We start from the raw sequence: 21,920 nt of genomic DNA, 5'->3' as shown, positions 1-21,920 counted from the left end.
CTGTGTGTGAATAAAACAAGTACAAGTTTTGTTGAACTATTTTACAGGAGTCATGTCAAAATTCTTACAATTTTTAAATTATATATTATTTTCCTTAATTTTTCCCTCATGACTTAAAGGGTTAGTTCACCCAAAATTCTGCCATTAATTACTCACCCTCCTGTTCCAAACACGCAAGACCTTTGTTGATCTTCGGAAAACACAAATAAAGATATTTTTAATTAAATCCAAGAGCTTGCAGAGACAGCAACGCAACTACCATGAAAGGTACCCAGAAAGGTAGTAAGGACATTGTTAAAATATTCTATGATAGCTACGAGAATAATTTTTGTGCACAAAGAAAACAAAATAACAAAAATTTCTTCTCTTCCATGTCAGTCACCCGCAGTGTACCACGACATAGCTTCAGAAAATTACGGTTGAACCACTGATGTCACATGGACTTTATTAACAATGTCCTTACTACCTTTTTGGGCCTTGAACATGTCAGTTGCGTTGCTGTCTATGGAGGGTCAGAAAACTCTCATCAAAATTTCATCAAAAATATCTTACGGGTTTGGAACGACATGAGGGTGAGTAATTAATGACTGAATTTTCATTTTTGTGTGAACTATCCCTTTATTTTTTTTCTTATTCCCCCCGCCCAATTCATCAATAAATAGTTCCTAGTCTGTTTTCTATTGTATCTCCTCCAAAATGCATTTGATCAAAATGCATTTGATCATGCCCTGGCCTCATGCTTTAAAATATTACAGAACAGCAATGGATCGAAGCTTACTTCTGTTGGCCATGAAGACCTCCAGCGCTGTATTCTGTAGCAGATAGCGGCGAGAGAAAACTGCTCGGATCTCTGTGAACTGCCATTTCCCATGCAGACCCTCTGTGTAGGCCAAAATCTGTAATGGGGAGACAAAGAAAAACAATTGATCAAAGAGAAATGTAAAAAATTAAGGGGATATGAGTGGGAAAGCAGCAGGGTAGAGGGAAGGTTTCAGTTCATTTATCACCCATAGCTCATGCCCAGGGTCACAGAGCAGGATTAATGTGTATTATTGATCAGTCCTCATGAAAAAGAGATGCTTTAAGCTCCAAAATGAGCCCCATTCAGCCACACACTGAAGAGGTGCAGGAAGGCCACAGTTCACTAAAAGGTAATCAGTACCAAGAGAACTGGAAATCTATCAATATTTGCCCTTCGTTGGTGTTGGTGTGAGCGAAATGTGGTTTTATCACCATCATGTTATATAAAACAACTTTCACAATGTGCAAGAAATGCTGAAAAACAAAAAGCTAGAAAATAATAAAAATAATAATAAAAACTATATCTAGGGTTGTATACAAAAGAGTTTTTATACACATTTAAAACAAAAAAAATGATGCCGATTATTTGGATTCCAAAATTAATTTGGATTAACTGGATTCCAAAATCTCAACACCCATTCCCTTCCATTATAAAGCTTGGAATAGCCAGGACATTTTGTTTTAATATAACTCTGATTTATTCGTCTGGAAGAAGAGAGTCATATACACCGAGGATGGCTTGAGGGTGTGTAAGTCATGAGGCAATTTTCATTTTTGGGTGAACTATCCCTTTAAGACTTGCTCTCCATATGCTCACTATTTCCTTACATTTCTAATTTAGTTTAATTACAGATCAGTTGCTAGGACAGAAGAGGAGAAAGAGACCACCACACCTGATCTGAGCAGCTCTGATTAGGGCGGATAAACAGCTGAGTTAATCAGACATTCAGATCTTCTAGCACCAAGGCTAATGCTGATACGCACTCATTAATGAGAGACAGAGAGAAATAGAAGAGGACAGAAGAAGAGAGAACGAGAGGGCAGCAGCTGTGCTGTGTGCTCAGAGCAATGTCACTGCTCCTGTCTGCTCTGCAGACTCACTTCAAAGTCTCCAGAGTTCAATTAAATGTGGATTAAGGCTGTTCCACCGCCCCGGTAACGCTGCCGTTCGCCACCGCAAACTCCCTGACAAGAGGCATGTGAGACGGCCCTGCTCCCCTATTTATCTTCCTCATCTCCCCTCTGTCAGGCTGTTGGTATGGAAACCGAAGCATTAATGCGATATCCGATGCGCTACCTAACCAAGGTATCATGGAGAAGTTTGAGCATGGAGGAGTTTATTACAGCTGAGAGATCACGGATAGGGTCGTAAAGATGAAATCCCCTTCTTACCCAAGTGTAATCGAGGAACTTCAGCTGAAGGATCTGTCTGTTTGCGTTGCGTATTAGCAGCTGCCATTGACTGGTAATGAAATTAACCTCATGTAAGCAGTGTTAATGCTGAGAGAGTCCCCCGTCCTCCCACTCACCCACACACCACTCAACACGACATGAAAATATAGCACACACTCCACTATCAGATCATTACCTGCCATTCTGAATGGAAGGAATGGAATGGAAGAGAGTCAGTGTAAATATAAACTGATAAGCTTGGGTTTTATGGGTGGTTGCTAAGCGGTTGTTTAGAGGCCCAAGGCAAAAGAGCCAACCCTGAAGTGAGGATGCGCCAGTACTAAAATTCTAGCATAACAATGTCAATGACACACTCCCGTTCAAAAGATTTTGGGTTATTTATGTGTGTTTTTTAAAATGGTAATTATTTAATTTATACATTTGAAAAAAACTAAAAACAAAAAACTAATATCTTTTTTCAGCAAGGAATTCAAAGTGACTGTAAAGACATTTATAACGGTCCAAAAGATTTCTATTTCAAATAAATGCTGGTTCTTTGAACGTTTTAGTAATCAGCACAACTGCTTTCAATAATGACAATAAAAATGTTAAGCACCATATCTGAACCAAGCCCAGAAATTTTAATGTTAATGTATGACCAATATTAAAAATCTATAAAATTGTTTAAATAAATACAATTTGATTCCAATCCGCTTTATTTTTCTTGTAAAAGCGGGCATGGCCATTTGTAAGTTTTAGGGGTCTTGCTTTCAGTCTCATTCACATCCAGCTGTTTTTAGCTTTAAAAAACAGCTTGTTTTGCTGCCTGATATTGCAAATTGATGTTTCTTACCATATTGTTTTCATGTATTTTATTAATTATGAACATACTGGTTTGTAGTGCAAACAGTTTTAATGTTTACTGCAGGCTGTTGTTCTTCTCTGTATTTTCCTCGCCCATAGGCTTACTTCAGCATTAAAAGGTGCTATAGAATGCATTGATACAATATTTCAAATTGTTCTCTTTTATCTACATTGAAGGTATGTGGCTTAGGTAAGGGCAAAAATTCCCCAGAAACGGTTTTACATGTCCATTTACAACCCTAGGACTTGTCCCTATGAAATGGTCTGTTATCACCTTATTTGGAAGGGTCATGAATAGTAATGTTGAGCTCTGCTCTGATTGGCTGATTCACAGTGCGGCTCATTTCAGTAGCTCACAGCAGGAAGGAAACACAGGGAGGAAAATATATATTTCAATATTTTCTCTCGCAGTTATTTCGTTGGGTAATTATACTGTATATAAATTGCGGGCATCAGGCTGCCGCTATTAATACACGGGGCATTGAAACTGATTTTGAGTACACAATCACTTTTTACTTTCACTTTCAAGATTTTCGATTGATAGATAATGGCGGTGATAATAAAAAATGTGAACATAGGCTAAATCATTTAATTGTAACAATTAAATATCCAACATGTGTGCACCAAAAATAACAAGAACTGTTAAAAAAGCTCACTGCTCATTCTTTTAGGATGACATTCGTCTGAAAGGGGCATCTGGAGATGAAATTCTCACCGTAAAATCTTGCTGACTAAAACGATGACCTTTAACCTGTGGTTCATTCCATCTCTATAGCAGAACTACTTTGATAGTTCACACTTTATCTGGCTCCTGTCTACTCAAACCCTAAGGAATAATGGAATGGTGCAGTGCATTGGCTTGACATGCTGTAGATGGATATGACAGTCTGCTGGGTGTCTAATATCTTATTTTTGTACACCTCACATACTACTAGCCTTGTAATAAACTACATAGGTTATCTTTATTGTCCGAAAATCTGTTACTACACTAAAAAAATGGAGCTAAATAGCACTAAAAATGGTTAATTGGCTCGTAATCATAAGGGAACCACTTTAAGTGCTATATAGCACCTATCTTTAAAGTCAAGTCAAGTCAAGTCAAGTCACCTTTATTTATATAGCGCCTTTTACAATACAGATTGTGTCAAAGCAACTGCACAGTATTTAAACAGCACAATAGTGTGTAAGTAACGCATTATTGTAACAATCAATTTTCAGTTAAAGGCAGTTCATCAATGAATTCAGTGATATCATCGTCAGTTCAGTTCAAATAGTATACGATATCGCTGGAAAATGGTGCTATGTATGAACCATGTAGTTCCTTCTCAGATTTCAGATTACTCCACTCTTATATGTTTGGTATGGATGGGAATTTACTACAATGGCAAAAGCTGTTCTGAATCACTTTTATGCTTTTCTGAGGTCAAAAAGTCTTGTATGAGGGCCCTGTAATATTTCTTTTAGTGGGCCTTGTGGGCAAAAAGGTTGAGAACCTTATCTTCAGGAAATACACTGTATTTTAATGTAATTTTAAAGAACTACACAGGGGTTATTTGGATGGCAGTGGTGCTATATAGCACCATAATCTCCCCAAAGAACCACTGAAGAAACACAACAGTTACTTCCATCAAGAGCATTTACAAAATCTTCTATTGCCAATGAGAATGTCAAAGCATTTTGTAAAATCTACTCCAGTACATCATAAAGACTTTATTTGTGGTTAAGGAGGCCTATGTGTGAAAATGATTCCTGACGCTCCCTAATCCACTTTCACTATTTGAGCACAGTTAATATTGATATTGTCATCCCGAAATATGGCGATTATGAGTTGCATCTTCTGACAGTCCGACACACTGCACCAGTTAGGGTTAAAATATTTGTTGCCAAACATATTACATGCCAGAAACATATTAATCACTGAAATAATGATCCAATCCTAGACTCTTAATGTCTAGTATTGGAGTAATGTAAAGTAATGTAAATTGAAAAGAAGATTCAAAACTTGTTGTTTATCACAGAATATGAATAAATAAAAACTGTAAAACATAGAGCCCTATAAAATCTGTTTTATTTTTTCCCAAATTCCATTACATTAGTTTGTGTGTGTGTGTGTATGTGTGTGTGTGTGTATATATATATATATATATATATATATATATATATATATATATATATATATATTAGGGCTTTTTTTTAAATTTTTAATCGCGATTAATCGCATGGTTGTCATGAGTTAACTCGCGATTAATCACACATTTTTATCTGTTCTAAATGTACCTTAAATTAATACTTTTTAAAGTTTTTAATACTCTAATCAACATTGGCATGGACAAACATGGATGCTTTAAGCAAATATGTGTTTATTATCAGTGAAACCATACTCGACATGAAGACTAACTTGTTTCAAATGTCATAGATGTTTTTCAAATAACTTGTTCATGTCTATTAGACACATGAAAAAAAGAACATAGAAACACCAGGTTCCCATTACTTCTCTTTCTTTGCACTGAGCAATTTACTTCCACAAGCTTGTTTATATTATTTGCCGGACAGGGCAGCTCACTTCTTCTGAACAAGCAAAATCTACATTTATTATTACATTTCTTTGCCTCTCGGTGCCCACATCTGATGCAGCCAAGTTCTCAACAAAACTGTTTCCATTGTTTTGATTAAGTATTTTTGTTATCAGACAACCAAAGTAATATGAAATAATAACTGAAAAAAAAATCCTGCATTATGATCATGATTCAATCACTGAAAAGAATCATTTACCGGCATCTGGACATAAGTCACTCCCTGCATTATTATCGTTGCTTTTAACTTCCTGTCTGAATTCCTTCAGGATCCTTTGACTTTTTAGGAGTTTACCCATTTAAAGTTATGTGATCGCAAAAACCTGCTTCTTTTTTTTAATGTATTGTTTTGGTTATAATGTACTGATTGGAGAGCCTGGTCTCATGAAAATGCGCACTAGCACGACTTTCTGTTTCTATTTGGCGTGCTATTAATAAACTGAAATTAACTTTGGCGTGCATATGATATGCATGTGTTTGACGTGCATATAATACGCCGTTTTCGCGTGCATACTCGTATGTGGCTTTACGCATCAACTCCACAGCACCAATCCTAACGTACACCGACTCCGCTTGCATTCATTAAATATGCCAGAAGTGCCGGTACGCATGAAAAAGTGCAAGTACGCAAAAGGATAAAATACAGAAGTGCCTGCGTACTGGCCCACTTCAAGCACTGGAATGAACATAACATCTGGTTTAACTGAAAGCGCTGCTCCTCTGCCGCTCGCTGAACAGAGCAGACGCAGATATAAAGAGAGGGAGGTGCACGTGCATTGGGAGACCTCGCGCTCGTTCAGTAAAACCGGAGAGACTATATTAGGTTTGTCCAATTATGTGTTTATGTATTGTTGCTAGACACTTTTCGCTAGGTTGGCAACACTGTGCATCCATTTCTTTAACTATGGGCTAGGTAGTGGGTCAGACAGAAAATGAGCGCTGCGTTAATCGCGCGTTAATAAAATTAGTGCCGTTAAAATGAATTTGCGTTAACGTGCTGTTAACGCGTTAATTTTGACAGCCCTAATATATATATATATATATATATATATATATATATATATATATTTTTTTTTTTTTTTTTTTTTTAATTGTTATAAAATTCTGTTTTCCATTTATTTCTGGATTTCATTTTAATGGTTTAAGTAAATTTTAATAATAAAAAAGCTTGTCTAATTAATTGATTATATATATTTTTTTTTTTCTGAAATACTGTGTTGTGTGTTTACATTTTTCTGGCAAATAAATTCTGGTAAATTTTCTATAAAAATACTGTTTTAATAATTTTTATTGTTAGTAGTAGTAATATCATTACATTAAGTAATATATTTCTGTCACAGTTTCTTCAAGCTAAACCAAACTTTTATTTTGACAGATCCCTGTAAAGACCTTTAAGTTTTTTGTTTGTATATGATCCTATGATAGTTCTTTTCAAAAGAATGATAAAAAGATCATGAAGTGACTCTCAAGCAGTTTTACATATTATGTTCATATATTGAGGCAGCAGAGGCTGAAAACACACACTTCAGCATGAGTGTTGTAAACAAATTCTGTGTCATTCCGCATTATACAGTAAATTCCCTTAAAAACAACTTTGTCTATGATGAAGAAGAAAAAACATTTGAAGCAGTTTTTAGAGACTTTTTACAGATACAAACCATGTTTACTCCATTTGGTCAGTTCTTGTTCTAAATGAAATGTTCTTTCAGTCATGCCAAAACCCCTAAAAACAAACAAAAAAAGCTTAATTTTAAGGCCACGACGCTGACGCCAAGCTGACAACAAAAGATTGAAGCTGAAATGGGAATGTGTACGTATGTGTGTGTCATTTCAAAGCGCTCAACCTGTTAGGATTGAGAGGCAGCAAGTCATTTCTGAGTGCTGTCATTTGTCTCTGTCAGCTGGCGAAACGAGTCTGAGATGAAGAGGGACACATCTCTCAAACACACACTCTGTCCTCTGCCAAAGGACCCTGTGCGCGCAAACGACATCCTCCGAGCGACACACACACCAGGGACCACCGCTCGAGAGCATGTGCTCCGTCTCTGACAGAATTGAATGAAATCTAATTGAAAATACCCCCCCACCCCAAGCCAAAAAAGAAGGGAAAGGGGGGTTCGCGGGAGAGAAAAAAAAGCAAGAGATAGCAAGTGTGAGACAGAGAGCGAGTGAACTATCCAGCGCTCTCTCAGAAAGATAAATGAGTCTCTGAATAGCAGTCTCTGTTGGGCAAAGTGTGCACTTGTGTTTGAGCGGTGATAAGAGCGTTCGCAGCCAGGAAAAGGAAACTGCTCTCCTGCCGCTGATAGAATCCCCATCCTCGCTTATAAAATGTGTAATAAACGAGTATTATAACGCTCAATTTGAAGCTTGGCAAGCGATGGCATAAAACGACATGGTGCGAGAGAGAGAGAGAAAGCGTGTGAGCGAGAGAGAGTGTACTTGTACTCTCAAATGCTGGTTTTTAATGTGCCTATGCATCTGCGGAGCAAAATGAGGTGATTGAAGTTCAATTTGTATGCTGTTATTAAGTGTTTCCGCCTGGCTGAGTGTGTTAAAGATTGTGGATGGGACATTTATTATTACCTTTTGGTCAAATGAAGTGGCCTGGGTGATAAGGTGATGAAATTAATGAGGAGGAGGAAGTGGGTGATCCATCAACATCAACATTCAGAGCCAAGCGCACTCGAGATGCAATATTGGAAAACTTGATAGAATTCATGGGAATAAAAGGGAGGAGATATTAGAGAGGGACTGCTGTTACCAATGCATCTGGCCATGTAAATAAGCTAGCGTGTGCGCGCACACACGTAGACATACAGCATCAAGCTTAAATTAGTCATGGAACACAATCATATTCTCAGAGAAAATCACTTTAAGGTACTTGTATGAGAGACCAAAGGCAACTGCAACACTCAAAATTCACAAAAAGTCAAATAAGCTTATTCACTTATTCAGTGCATACAGGTTCTCTCTCTGACTTACAAGATAAATTTTACACAAAAAATATTCTGACGTGGGAAAGTACTTTTTGGGATTCCCCGTATTTTATTCTGCTCTCTAACATTTCAGTGCCTTTCAAATGATCTTTTTTGTTGTTTAAAACATGAATAACAGATGCTAAATCTGACAGTAGTCGCTACAACACAAGATGTTTTGTGGGTTTGAGGCTGTGGGCAATTTTTAATCTGCTTCCACAGACAATGCAAAAGATTGAATCTTTCAAATGTATTATGAAGATTATTTTACCAATCTAGAAGACTGTTCTTGACTCATTCACTGATTCCGTTCTCTGGTATTACCCTGCCGTTAAAATGTTTTAGTAAGTACGCTTTTTTGCTTTCTATTCTATCTATTTTTTATATATTTATAAAGTTTCATTTATAACTGTGCTTACAAAGCTGAATTTTCAGCAGTCAATGCACTACTTAGTTTCACACAATCCTTCACAACTCATTCTAATATGCAGTGGTGCCTTTTTTTATTAATATCAGTTGTGCTGCTTAATGTTTTGCAGAGACTGTGACTCTTTCTTGATGAACAGATGAACGGAGAACAACATTTATTTGAAATAGAAATCATTTGTAACATTATCAATGTCTTTACTGTCACTTTTGATAAATTTAATGCATCCTTGGTTTAAAAAAAAAAAAAATCAATAGCAATAACAAAAAAAAAAAAAAGACTTTTTGAGGTTGACCATTCATTCAAAACTGTTTTGTGACATTCAAAACAATTCAAAACAGTTTTTCTGACAATTCTCTGAAGATTTTAGTATGGTAATGGATATGACAATATGAATGTATTTGGTCTTGGCAGAATAGATCTGCTACACTGCTGAATTGTTGCTGCTGATGGTTATTGCTATTGTTGTAGATTATTGCTGCTGTTGCAAAGCAAGTACAGGAACTTGAAACTGCCATACGCAGATACAGTAAGTATTTACAACATACTGGTGCTTCACAAACAGCATATAGGCTAAATAACCCGTAGCAAATATATACAGGTGGAGCTGGGGAAGGTGGAGGGTTCCACTGTGAAAATGCGCTGCAAACTGCTTTAGTGAATGCTAATAGTGAATACTTTTTGCATTAAGAACTAGGGCTGGGCGATATGGCAAAAAGCTAATCTCGATAATTTTTTCCCATATTGAACGATGACGATATATATTTCGATATAAGCTGTAGATGTTGCCAGCTTTAAAATAATATCCCAATAATGACTAAAGCCACAAAAATTAAATGATTCATTAAATTAAATGTTTAAGTATAGTTTATTAACAAAAATCAGATTACAGATTTGGCCTTAAAAATTAAAATAACTTACTAAAATAAATGAAAAAAGTTGTTAAAATTGTGACAGAGTAAGGTAAATGAGAGTAAATGTACAAAATGTGAACATAAAATTATTGTAAAAACATTATTTGTAACACATTTATTTATTTATTTATTATTATTAACACAATTGTTTATTTTCTCTATTATAGGTTGAGCTATTTAAATTAGAGGCAACCACTGCATTTTGAAACAATCTACGGTATAAATATCAAAAAATTACGACACAGCTCTTTCTTAATCGTATTAAGTGCAGACAATTCAGCCAGAATCAAAGTAGGCTACTCTCTCATTATTCAAAGTGCAAATAGAGACGGAATATTTCAAGCATGATACAGAGCTATAGACATACACAACCTATTATAGTCTACATGCAGATAACAGCCTAGATATGTCATGTAGCCTAATTTGCGCGCATTGCGGAGTCACTCTCTAAACAAGGGGGATTTAAATTGCTTTTGAATGCGCGTGCGTTTTTTGCTTTCGGTTTCAGTTTTAACAATCGCGCCAAACTCTCAGCTGAGCTGAGAGTCACTTTTCAGACAGTCAAACCACTTACGGAATTCGTGCTACCTTTTTTGTCGACAACTTCAACATCTTTGGATAATAACTCGAGGTTAGTTTCTCTTTCGTCGCTGCTTCCACTCTCCTTTTTTTGTCGTCCTGGTGTAAGTTTGCTTCGCAAAGTGCTGTAGAAAATGAACTTTGTACTTTGACGTGCACACGCACGCTGCACGCTGATTGGCCGCTGTCGCATATTTCTGCTGTATGATTGGCTCTTAGATTAATCCATATCGAGCAAAAAATGTCTATAGCTTATCATCGTTATTAACATAAATTTTATCGCGATTCGATATTATATCGTTTATCGGCCCAGCCCTATTAAGAACCCATCAGTCTTTACCATCCAGAGTTTCATGACAGAACGTGGCAAAATGATCTGATAGACCTATTGTAATACAGTTTAAAAAGTTAAGGCATGATTAAAGAGTACAAGAATGTGCTGAGAATCATTGGACTGTACAAGCACATGACCTCCCATTAAAAGCACAAAACAAATCAAGCTGCTCACAAGTTTCCCGCAAACAATAACAATATATCAGAAGATCGGCTTCTGTTGTTATCCTCAAAACATTGTAAAATCAGAGTGCAACATCAAAATATTCCACAGAGAGAGTATAAATTCCATCTTATCCTTTTAGACAAATCCCCAAGTCAAGTAATTATTTTATCAAGCGATTAAAATGCCCTTGACATGTAACAGCAGTAAATCAGCTCAAGGGATAAGAAAAACAAACTATAAACCAGTAAAACAAACATTAGCAGCCAGCCGCTAAAGACTAAGAGGAAAAGCGCAGAGCATTTTAGCAAATATATGCATATTTATATGCATGAAAGCTGAAGTGTTCAGTTCTTTAAGTATTCAGGCTGAACGCAGTCCAATGGGGATTAGAACTTGCTTTGTTCCCCACCACTCTGTTTGCCAACAGGTTAGCCTTTTAACTTGTAAGAGAGAGAAAGAAAGAGAGAGAGAGAGAGAGAGAGAGAGAGAGAGAGAGAGAGAGAGAGAGAGAGAGAGAGAGAGAGGAAATCTTGTGTGGATTTAGAAAAATGTCAAGAGCTATGGGGTTAATTGGAGGAGAAGTGAATCCTTTAGTGCACTTACTCATTAAACATTTGGCCTTTATGTTGAGGCTTGTGGGGGGTGATGGGAAGGACACACAAAACGCACTGTAGGGACTCCAGTAAGGTGAAAGTTAACACCCATTTAATGGTTTAAATGGACAAATGAGGGTGTTTTCGGCTCATAAAAATACAGTAGGGCTATTTCAGAGACTAAATGGCTAAAATACTGAATCGCTTCAAATGGCCAAACGGGTGTATTTTAGTTTCAAGTGCACAGTTTCAATTAGGCCAACGTGTCAATTTCATATTAGGATTTTGTCTGCTTTAAAACAAAAAGGTTGAATAACAACAAATGTTGGATCTGGAAGGTAGACCCCTACACAGATGCTATACGGTATGGTATATTTTGAGGAAGAAATGGAGAAGTATGACCAAGAGGAGAAGGACTGAATCTCTCCTCCTTCTCTGACTGACATCAATTCAAAGACTTTCTCCATCCTAAGAGATTTAAAGCGCTTTAACCCCAGGGCAAAGAAGGGCAGCCTGGCTCACTGAGGAGCTGGACGGAAGAAAGACAGGATAAAGGTGACATAAGTGAGAAGAAGAGGAGCGTGAAATTTGGCAGACATTCACAAATCGACTGTTTTGCTCCAAGCTTTGGTATCTGGTACTGAGGACCGAAGCAACAAGTGAGAAAGAACGACAATGTCGAAGAGACATTGATGATGGGTTGTGCAATTAGTTGTAAAGTCATGATAAGGAACATATTGCGAATATTAGTGAGAATCCATATGCTGAGGGGCTGCTGCAAAAGTGTTTGTGAACACTAAGTTGGAAAGTGTTGTGAACTAACATCCTGAACACCTCTGAAAAGCATGGAGAAAATCATGTCGACAGCCTTCCCTGTGGTTCAGTCCTTCTCCGAACTCCAAAGCATTCATACGGAGGAGAAACAGCCAGGCCAGGTTTAGATTCTGTCGCATCGCCCACCACTTTCACTCCAGTCCGTTGTCACGCCGTTCCTCGCTGTGTCTAAGGCAGGATGGCAGAGAAGTGAAGTCCCCCTAATCCTTCTATTGTCCCGGACCTAATTGGATTTGGAGGAGGAAGGTGGGGTAGAGGGTAAAATATGTGAACCCCCTTTTAGGGTGCCTAAAGGGGGGACTTTAGTTTTTTCATGGCCTGAAAAGGAGGGATCCTCTGGGGATTTAAGGGATTGAAAGGTGACAGAAGCTGGATTATGTTTTTTATGACTGTGTCTTTAAGCAGGTAAACAGGGAAGCCCATTACAGGGGAAAAGTGCAGGCAGAGGTTAATGCTGGGATAGATGATTCTTAAGTATCTGTAAATAAGTTGCTCATTTCTGTGGTTGTGATTTGTTGCTGTGAAACCTCTCTCCAGAGAAGACTCCTAATGCTTCTGAAGAAACACTTGCTGAAATTTCATTGACTTCAACCATGTTATATACAGCTGAGGGGTGAATATGCAACTATTACAGAAGGTTCAAACGCTCACTGATGCTTGAGAAGGGAAAAAAATGCATTAAGAGCTGGGGGTGAAAACTTTTTGAATTTGAAGATCAGAATAAATTTAACTTATTTTGTCATCTGAAGAACATCTAAGCATCTTCTGTAGCTTCTGATGGGGAAGTACTAAATGAAATAAAATGATATTTAGGCAAAATAAGAAAAATGAACACATCCTCATTCTGTTTAAAAGTTTACATGCCTGGCTCTTAATGCATCATTTTCTTTTTGAAGCATCGGTGAATGTTTAAAACCTTCTGTAATAGTTGCATATGAGTCCCTCAGTTGTCCTTAGTGTAAAAAGATGGATCTCAAAATCATACAGTCATTGCTGAAATGCTGAAAAACCAAACAATTTGTGGGACCTGGAGGCTTTTTCTAAAGAACAGTGGACAGTTTAACTGTTCAAGACAAACAAGGGACTCGTGAACAACTATCACTATCTGAACAACTATCAGGTAACAACACAATGTTAAGAATCAAGTGTATGTAAACTTTTGAACTCGGTCATTTTCATAAATTCAACTATTATTTTCTCTTGTGGACTACATGACAATGTCTTTTATGCGAAATATCTTATTCAGGTTAGTACTAAATAAAACATAACATGCATTTTGTATGATCCCTCTTATTTTGCTAAAAGAATTTACATTTTGCAGATTCTGCAAGGTATATGTAAACTTCACATCAGCAAAATGGTTCTGGTGCTGATTTCTGGCCAGATTACATCAAATTTTGTTTAACAGTAAGTTAGCACATTTGTCAATGTTGACATTTCATTCTGGCATTTCATTCAGCTGCATGTGAATTCTAAACATTTAATCTTTATGCTGTGGCTTTGTTTGGAAAATATTACAAATGTCTAAAAACATACAAATGTCTAATAGCAAATGCGTTCAATGAGGTACAAGAAAACTCACAAGAGAAAAAAATGGTCTATGAGGAAATAGAACAAGAAATTGCATAAAAGTGGGGGAAAATAGTGGACATGAAACACAAACAATGTGACATGCCAACTACAACTACGAAGTTGGCATTTAACATTGTCACTTAATGTGGAAACGAAGCACCGTCACCAGCACCATTTTGGAGTCGACTTGTTTCATGTCAATCTATTCTTGCAGAGAACTTCCGAAAAATTTCCGTATTACTCAAGGAAACGGATCTGTAAAGGCCAAGCCAAGAAGCCTACAACTAGATTTTTTGACCTTTGTCTTTATCTTTAAAGTGGCATCTTAATGGTGTAGAGCACAGTAATTCAGACTCATTTACACTGCTGGTAAAGTGGGTGAGATGATGCTTGATCGAACTGTCACCTAAAAGAATCTGTCATGGACGACTGGCCTTATTGGGTCCCCATGGAGACGCCATTTCAACCAGACTGGATGCGTCATTAACCAAGACTGAGGAGGCGGCAAAAGTGGAACTCAGGAGTTCTGGATCTTCAAAAAAAGAATCGAGGAGAAGCAAATGTATGGTAGGTAAACCTGCTCTATTGTAAACATAGACAGGTATACCACAGTTAGGTTGAGTGACAAACAAACAAATATGAATAAACAATTTAATCATAATATTAATATTATTCCCCAGTAGGAAAGGACAAAGGTGTACGTCTAATCTCAGACAAACACGCTCACTCTGGCATCCATAAAGAGTCTCATCCATCTGGCTAGCAGCATATGCCGTGACGTGTGTCAGTGACTGCTCTGCTGAGTAAATGATGGAGAGCAGATCAATCAGGGGACTGGGAGGCCCCAAACCTTCACCCTGTCGGCAGAGGAAGATGGAGCAGCTAGACTCAGGTGCAGGAAACCCACCTTCTGTCTGGCGAAAAGGGGTACTGATAATGGGATCCTATTGTATAATATACCAAATCTGCTGGTACTTGTGCTCAGTTAATCTGCTGGTACTCTACGGCAGTTTACGCTTTTGGTTGGATCATTTTTTTGTATATTTCAAGTCTTGATAGCTAAAGAATACAAGTCTTTGACAAAGCATCCATATCAAGACTCAAGTCTCTGGTCAAGTGCCAAGTCAAGTTTAAAGACTTTTAAGACCAGATGTAAGTCAAGTCTTTGGTCTCAAGTTCTCAAATCTTTTTGTTATGCTGCAGTTTATGTGGTAAACTCATTTTACTCTGAGGGTTCTTGCAAACGAATCAATCACATTTACACAATGCCTCAGAAACTTTTGTCATAAAAAGAATTCAGATTAGGTTCAAATTTCTGCATTTTTCTGATCCATAGCAAGCATTTTTAGAGGTGTTTTGACAATTCTGAGCCACAGTGACGTTCTGAGCGCGACAAATTTTGGCGAATACAAAAAAACGCATACAAAAATTTCAAACTCAATGTGCAAGGACCTTGACTCTAACCAAAGCCACATTTATTTGATTTCGAAACAGTAATATTGGAAGAAATTATTACAGTTTGAAATAATTAAATATTTTTTTTTATTGTAATTAGTGCAGTCAAATCGATTAATCGCATCCAAAATAAATGTTTGTTTACATAATAAATACTGTGTACATTTATATTTATATAACAATACACACACAGACATGTACATATTTGAGAAATATTTACATGTGTCTGTGTCTGTGTGTGTGTGTGTGTGTGTGTGTATGTATGTATATATATATATATATATACACACACACACACACACACACACACATATATATGATTTATATTATACATACATTTAAATATATATTGCATATATTTCTAAATATATATGTATGTCTGTCTGTGTGTGTGTGTGTGTGTATATTTATACATACATATAAACAGTACACACACATTATGTAAACAAACTTTTATTTAGGATACGGTTAATCGTGATTAATTGTTTTGAAAGCACTAATTGTAATATATATTTTAAAAAAAAGCAAGAAAAACTTGGTCCTTCAGAATATGCTGATTTGGTGCTATCTTGAAAATAAAAAGTATTTTTTTCGTACTTCTTTGATTAAGATAACAGCATTTGTTTAAAACCTTTTGTCACTTTACGAATGTCATTATCCTAATGGGCAGCCGTGGCCTAATGGTTAGAGATTCGGACTTGTAACCCAAAGGTTGCAGGTTCGAGTCTCAGGTCCGGCAGGGATTGTAGGTGGGGGGAGTGAATGTACAGCACTCTCTCCACCCTCAATACCACGACTGAGGTGAGTCCCTTGAGCAAGGCACCGATCCCCCAACTGCTCCCCGGGCGCCGCAGCAATGGCTGCCCACTGCTCCGGGTGTGTGTTCACGGTGTGTGTGTGTTCACTACTGTGTGTGTGCACTTGGATGGGTTAAATGCAGAGCACAAATTCCTTGTATGGGTCACCATACTTGGCCTCACTCACCCCCCTTTCCCTTTCCTTTAATTTAAGGTAAAGAAACAAGGCATTTATAAAGTCACAAAATAAAAATTTTTTTAAAAAAAGCTTTAGTCAATTGCTTATGAGTCCGAGACAAGCAATTTTTTCCACTATGTCAGAGGTACTATGATTCCCCGTTAGTTCTCAAACTAAAGTAAGTCTGCATAAAATACATATTCTTTCAGATACATTCAAAGAAGCAACCATATAATGGCTTTCGCTGCAAGTGCAAGTCTTCCAACACATTTTTTGTTTGTTTTTTCCAAAGTATGAATATCAAAACCATTTTCTGTTGTATTCAACAACATGCCACAAATGCTATCAATACATCTCAACTCAGAAGATCCCTTCAACTAAAACAGTCAAACCCCAATTACAGACCAAAGCATCATCTGCAGGACACAGTCGTTACATCAATGTAAAACTGATCCTGACCTTCACCAGTAGCTCTAGAGTAGCACAATACATCTCTCTGAAACATCTCTTTAGAATGATGTCCGTCCCAGATCATAAAAACGCCACTGGGAAAAGAAGGCCACAATAGAAACAGACAATAAATTCAATGAAGGACGCAAGTTGGAAGCACGAGGGCAGCTCTCCTTGACTTTGAGGCGCTTCTGTAACAAATCTGTTTCTTCCCTGCTCTCAGCTTTCAATTATCATTGCTGTATCAGTAGACAGGATCAGTCACCTGCTTCATACCGGATGACTTCATCTCAGGAGTAACCTCAGTGAAGCTGGGAGGTAGCAGTGCCACAGAGTGGGACAGGAAACAGTGGTGTCTGTTAAGCTCAATATTAGGGCACTTAGCAATAATCTGGCTCATGATACGATAATATTACAATTCTTTAGTTATTTAGTGTGCTGGGATTCAAAACTTTATTTTTCATTAATCTGCAATGGGTTAAAGTTAGTGCTCTGTACAATTTTATTCTTTGACTTTTATTATTTTATTCCTGGTAATTTAGTCACCCCAAGCCATTCAAGATGTTCATGTCTTTCTTTCTTCACTCGAAAAAAAAAAAAAAAAAGGTTTTTAAGGCAAACATTCCAAGATTTTTCTCCATATAGTGGACTTCAATGGTGCCAAATTGGTTCAAGGTCCAAACAGTAGTTTCAATGCAGCTTCAAAGGGCTCTACACGATCCCAGCCGAGGAATACGGGTCTTATCTAGTGAACCGATCATTTTCTAAAGAACACTCAAATTTATACACTTTAACCACAAAGCGAACGTGCAAAGAAAGTCAAACACCCGTTACTTAAAAAGGTAAAACAACGATGCTGGATGATTTTGAAGTTGGCCTACCCTACCTTTTTGAACCGAAGTACACAGACGACGAACTAACCTCACGTGACTTTTTTTAACGTGATTATACAATGCGTGAAGATGCGCATCGCAGAGCTAGTGCAAGTGGTTAAAAAGTATATACATTTTTATTTTTTTTAGAAAATGACCAATTGTTTTGCTAAATAAGACCCTTGTTCCTTGGCTGGGATTGTGTAGAGCCCTTTGAAGCTGCATTAAATCTGCAATTTGAACCTTCAACCAATTGGCCACCACTGAAGTCCACTACATGAAGAAAAATCCTGAAATATCTTCCTCAAAAGCCTTGATTTCTTTTCGACTGAAAAAAGAAGAACATGGACATCTTGGATGGACATTTGGGTGAGTAAATTACCAGGAAAAGTTTATTCTGGAAGTGAACTAATCCTTTAACAAGTTTATAATTAATATGCATAAACATTTCAAAAACTTGAAGAGCTCTGACTTTAGTAGTTTCTTTGTGCACAATTGTATAATTTATAACGGCCATTTTCAAAGTCATTACGTTTTCTGTGAACTATTATTTATAAGGACTATAATATTTATAAAGTACACATATAGTCTTTTCCCTACATTTTTTTCCAAATTGAGAACATTCAGTTCTTCACAGTATACTTTAAAGTTCAACTCACATTCACATATGATTTCCATCTTTTGAGAACTGTGGAAAAAAAAAATACTAAGTAAATAATAAGTGACAGAGAAGAGAATAAACCCAGTAGACTCCATGATTTAATCTCAAGTAATGCAGAATCTTTGTTGTTTTCCAGAGAATGTCCTTCAACCTCATATTAATTTTTCAAAATTAAAACATTTTTTCCTCATTCCAAATTATATTAGTGGAATATACTGACTTACATGAGTTCAGAAAGTTTTGTTTTAACAATCAAGCTTATATTGTCTCTTGTATACCAAATATTTCTCATACATTTAACGTCACAACAGATTTGACTTCAGTTTTTCAGTTTTTATCTCCAGGTTTAAATTGAATAGTAACTCCCCGATTTTCTAAATGGTCTTAGACTTTTGGTCCCCACTGTGTAGAAGGGCAGAGAGAGAGAAAGAGAGAGATCCCCTCATCATTCAAGTCACTGTACGACTCATCAATTTATCGACTCATGCAGGACATGCAGTGTGTAAATGCTGATATGAGCAACAGTCACGGCTGCTCTCCTCCAGCTCATTGATAGTGACAGAGCTGCTGTAGTTGGCCATTTGCCTCTGCACAAACTACTTACGCCTAACTGAAAAATCAATGAAATCTTCAGACAACCTGACACTGATCAGCAGCAGTTGAAGGTCGTCTGTAGCAACCGAATGAAGAGGGTGTGAGACCCCGTGTGAGTGTGTGTGTCAAGCCACTCCAGGATGTTTGTAGGACAAGCGTAACAATACTTTCCCTGCGTAACATCCCTCCCACCTTCTCTCCTCTCCTCCTACCCAATTAGGTGTGAACGGAGCTTGTCCTTCAGAAGGCACTGCCTGAATCGAACAGCAGTGGCTGAAACTGGGAAGACGTTTATAAATGTGTGAATTCAAGGAGTAAACGATACAACTTATTGCTAATCAAATAAAGTCAATTACCAGCACTCTGCATTAAATTGTAGTATAAAACAAAATATCAAACCAACTGATCTCAAGGTGATTTTAACTGTTCTAGATCAAACAAGTGTCCTGATTCATCCTAGCAATATACAGTTGATGTCAAAAGTTTGCATACACCTTGCAGAATCTGCAAAATGTTCATTATTTTACAAAATAAAAGGAATCATACAAAATGCATGTTATTTTTTATTTAATACTGACCTGAATAAGACATTTCACATAAAAGATGTTTACATAAAGTCCACAAGAGAAACAAACAGTTGATTTTATAAAAATGACCCTGTACAAAAGTTTACAGACACTTGATTCTTAATACTGTGCTGTAACCTGAATGATCCACAGCTGTGTTTTTTTGTTTGTTTGTTTGTTTGTTTAGTGATAGTTGTTCACACGTTCACGAGAGTTGTTTGTCTTGAAAAGTTAAACTGCCTGCTGTTCTTTAGAAAAAAATTCTTCAGGTTCCACAAATTCTTTGGTTTTCCAGCATTTTTGTTCACACTTTCCAACAATGACTGTATGATTTTGAGATCCATCTTTCACACTGTAGACAACTGAGGGACTCAAGTGCAACTATTACAGAAGGTTCAAAAGATCACTGATGCTTTAGAAGGAAAAACAATGCATTAAGAGCCGGGGGTGTAAACTTTTGAACAGAACGAAGATGAGTAATTTTTTCTTATTTTGCCTAAATATCATATTTTTTTTCATTTAGTACTGCCCTTCAGAAATTACAGAAGATATTTACATGTTCCCCAGAAGACAAAATAAGTCAAATTTACCCTGATCTTCACATTCAAAATGTTTTTACCCCCGACTCGTTTTTTAATCTGAAGCAAAAATGCTGAAAAACTAAAGAATCTGTGGGACCTGAAGGACTTTTCTGAAGAACAACTGGCAGTTTACAAGGAACTCATGACTTTTAGTATTAAGAATCAAGCGTATGTAAACTTTTAAATGGCGTCATTTTTATAAATTCAACTATTATTTTCTCTTATGAAACATAACGTGAAAATGTCTTTATATCTTATGTAAAATATCTTATTCAGGTCAGTACTAAATAAATAAATAACATGCAAATAGTTTGATCCCTCTTACTTTGGTACAATAACATTTTGCAGATTCTGCAAGGTGTATGTAAACATTTGACCTCAACTGTATCTATAAAAATATATATCTAATATAACAGTACTTACGTAAATATAGTGTCACACACTTCATTTGGAATCCTGTTTTTAGCTTGATTAATCACCCAGATACAGAAAGTAGTGCAGTATTTGGGAAACATTTATCATTGAATATGCCTGTACTGTACACTATATAGTATACTGTTTCACTTTAGAGCTTGTCTGATACACTATTTCCAAATAAATTTAGTTTGAAAAAGGACATGGTGTAAATTCAGCCTAGACAATGTCTAAATGTCAAAATGTTTTAAAGCAGCGCAACAATATATAAAACCAAGTGCAACGGAGAATCATGAGGACAACATAGTAAAGTGTCTGATCAAGAAAATCCTAAACAGATCAAATGCAGACGGTGAATATGAGGGACACAGAGAGACACCCATCTGCTCCATGACCTCACCAGATCTCCCTGGCAGATGCGGAAAGGCCTGCCAAGCAATTAGTACCACTGGTTGACTTGTTTGGGGCCGTCTCCTAGGGGCAAATGCAGCTGGGGCCGTCTGTGTGTGTGTGAAACGCGGGTAAGACGGTGTGCCTTTTATTGCCTGCTGCCTCTCACGTTTCCAATGTGAGGCAGAAAAAGACTACAGGCTAAAAGCATCTGTAACTGACATTCTCCCCCTCTTATCATTGACATGAAAGAGCAAAACATGCTAACTTCAGCTGAGACGGAAGAAAAACTGCTGCACTTTTTTTTTCTTTTTTCTGCTCCTAAACGAGCCTGGAGGACACTATAGACGTGTTTTTATTCAGCAAGGATGTCTTTGTGCTTTACAGAACAAGGATGTTACATATTTTGGGATATACCAGACTGGTAAAACACAATAGGGTACAAAACCATGCATGCAAAGTTGAAAAAGCACAATGGAAATGTGGACGGTATCTGCCACCTCAACGTTTTTCATATTTTTCCCGTTTAAATATGCCCTGAAATATGTGCTTTGTGGGAAACCCAAAAGAGCTCGTCTTAGTAGGTGCCCCTGAAGTTATCCGGATCGCTGTTTTTCTTTTTTCTTTGATCAGCCAACACTATCTGACTCTTTTTTTTTTTAAACTAGGTCAGATGACCTGGAAATCACATTGGACTCTTCAAGACACAAGGAATGAGAAGGAGAGAGAGTCTTATCAGACACTGTCCAGTGTTGTAGAGAGGATCAGAGTGGAGTCATCAGATCAAAGAGGAGTGGCTCCACACTACTGTGCCTCTCTCATCTTCTCGTTCAGCCTGCACTCGCTAAGACGAAAGCTCTTTTGGTCTCCAGATAATACGGAATGTTTTCAAAAAAAAGAGATAAAAGGGGAGAAAAGAGCCCAAAAGCATTTGTT

General features: G+C 37.1%; 1 protein-coding gene across 1 annotated transcript in view; it reads right to left on the bottom strand.

Annotated features, from left to right (window-relative positions):
- The window catches only part of lrba (LPS-responsive vesicle trafficking, beach and anchor containing), a 352,295-nt gene that overhangs the window by 93,406 nt on the left and 236,969 nt on the right, over positions 1–21,920 (bottom strand). Inside the window, exon 40 of the mRNA XM_073842640.1 lies at positions 779–896. Within this exon, the coding sequence (XP_073698741.1) occupies positions 779–896 (118 nt within the window). The remainder of the gene's footprint in view (positions 1–778; positions 897–21,920) is intronic.

Source organism: Garra rufa, chromosome 6 (assembly GCF_049309525.1).
Source record: "Garra rufa chromosome 6, GarRuf1.0, whole genome shotgun sequence".
NCBI lineage: Eukaryota > Metazoa > Chordata > Actinopteri > Cypriniformes > Cyprinidae > Garra > Garra rufa.
The sequence above is the reverse complement of the archived record's forward strand: the minus strand, read 5'-3'. Positions and strand labels throughout refer to the sequence as shown.